A 1,957-nucleotide genomic window follows, 5' to 3' on the forward strand; every position below is an offset into this window, starting at 1 on the left:
ACCATCATCATACCACCTAATTGCTTTAGGTTTTCCTGAATACATAAACAATTATAATTAATTACTGTATTATCAAGTATAATTCTCTACTATCATATTTTTAATGGCTAAGGCAAGCAACACTTCTGCATAGCTGTTATTTTTGTGGATTTTATGATGTACAAAAATTTGTATTTTGCCAAAAAATGTCGTATGGAAATACTAAACTTTGCTTGCCGAAACACCAAAATTTTGATTTTAAAAATATAGTTTTGCAGATAATGGACAATATCTAATACCCTCAAAATACTCTATAGATTATTAGTACATATAATTATATCTTACCATGTTCTTTTCTAAGTTGATCTAGCAGAACTGAATCTTGTTTAATTAATGATAAAAAGAGACTTGCTCTCTCAACGTTGCTCCTTGTCTTAATTTCCTTGATTTTAGGTATGTCAACATTTTCTGTCATTGCATAATGAAATAGTTCAAGTGATTCCAATGTTGACAGTTCACTCTCTTCATCTTTTTTAATAAGAGCAATATGAACATCTCCCTCTTGATCAGTATCTAATGATCTTGCTAGACACCATCCTTCAGTACGCTCTTCCTTGATCTCAAGTTTCTCTCCTTTCTTGATTGGAAGTTCACCACTTTCCCTTGCCTCCCTGCTATACATAGCTACATAAACTGGTCCTTTTGGTGGATCTATTGATTGTGTAGACTGATCCTTTCCTAAAATACCAGTACTAGTCATTATGTTAATATAATGCAATACATACTAAGAGTAATTGAAGTTTCTTTCAGTTGTTGTATATTCATTAATGATATCTTTTCCTGTAACTGCTCTATCACCTTTTCTCTTTCAATTAATGTTTCTTCTATTCCTAGTCATTAATAATAGTCGATCATTAATACAAATCAAAAATTGGTCACTATTTTTAAAACAATAATTATCAATAATTTGTGCATCATTTATTTGCATGTAAGAAGGACCAGTATTAGTATTGAGTATATACAATCATCCTCCTACTATAACAAATTAATGTACAAGCAATAATGATACTCTAAACACAGCTGTACTCTATTCTCATTATACAGTATTAAGTATGTCTGTATATATACCTGTTTTGCTTACAAGAGATGATCGTAAATGATCTATTTCCATTTGCATTGCTTTTGTCATCTTCTTTTTACTCTCTTCCTTCTCAGACTCTAAATAATAAAAATGAACCAATTAAATTATTAGCAACAACAATTTAGCTACATGATGTATTTATTTAAAATTCATGAACATGACAATATTCATAGATGTCATGTCTCAAAACATGAATGTCAATATACCTGATGATTGTATTGATGACTTATTGCTTTCATCGAATTCTCTACCTTCATATGAGATACCTTTAAATTATCAATAATTATAATTAATAATAATTAGTATATACCTAATGTGTCTATTGTACCCTTCAATTTAGCATTCTCCTCAAGTAAATCATCTCTTTCACTCTCTACCATCTCCAGTTTCTTCATTAGACTCTTCACCTCCTATCAAATATTAAAGTATACTATTAATTTATACACACATACATTCACTAACCTCATCAATTCCATGTTCATCATACACAGTATAGTAACCAATAGTTAAACTAATCAATCCCATCTCCTTTAGCAAATCAACATTATCTCTAGCTGTCACTAGTAAACTCTCCATCAGATAATGAGGAGCATAACAAGTAACAATGATGGAGTTCCCTTCCTTGATCACTACCACCTCCACTTGATTATCCTTGAACGTTTTCCATAGGAGGGCTCTGATACTGGAGAGAGAATGCTCACTTGGATTCCATTTCAGAACAAAACTTGATCGTCTCACAAGTGAGGAGAGAAGAGGATAATCTCTTAAGCTGACGATCACAAAACATTGTTAATTTGTTCTCACAGAATTCATCCAAGTGTGTCTGATAAGCTAATA

The 1,957-nt window shown here is 31.2% G+C and overlaps 1 protein-coding gene across 1 annotated transcript in view; it reads right to left on the minus strand.

The window, feature by feature from the left end:
• The window catches only part of LOC109586504 (uncharacterized), a 3,505-nt gene that overhangs the window by 725 nt on the left and 823 nt on the right, over nt 1-1,957 (minus strand). Inside the window, exons 4-9 of the mRNA XM_020002697.1 lie at nt 1,583-1,889; nt 1,431-1,530; nt 1,327-1,386; nt 1,108-1,197; nt 765-869; nt 325-717 (exon numbers count right to left, since the gene is read on the minus strand). Of these exons, the coding sequence (XP_019858256.1) occupies nt 325-717; nt 765-869; nt 1,108-1,197; nt 1,327-1,386; nt 1,431-1,530; nt 1,583-1,889 (1,055 nt within the window). The remainder of the gene's footprint in view (nt 1-324; nt 718-764; nt 870-1,107; nt 1,198-1,326; nt 1,387-1,430; nt 1,531-1,582; nt 1,890-1,957) is intronic.

This window comes from Amphimedon queenslandica, unplaced genomic scaffold (assembly GCF_000090795.2).
Source record: "Amphimedon queenslandica unplaced genomic scaffold, v1.1 AMPQUscaffold_12855, whole genome shotgun sequence".
In the NCBI taxonomy this organism is placed as follows: domain Eukaryota; kingdom Metazoa; phylum Porifera; class Demospongiae; order Haplosclerida; family Niphatidae; genus Amphimedon; species Amphimedon queenslandica.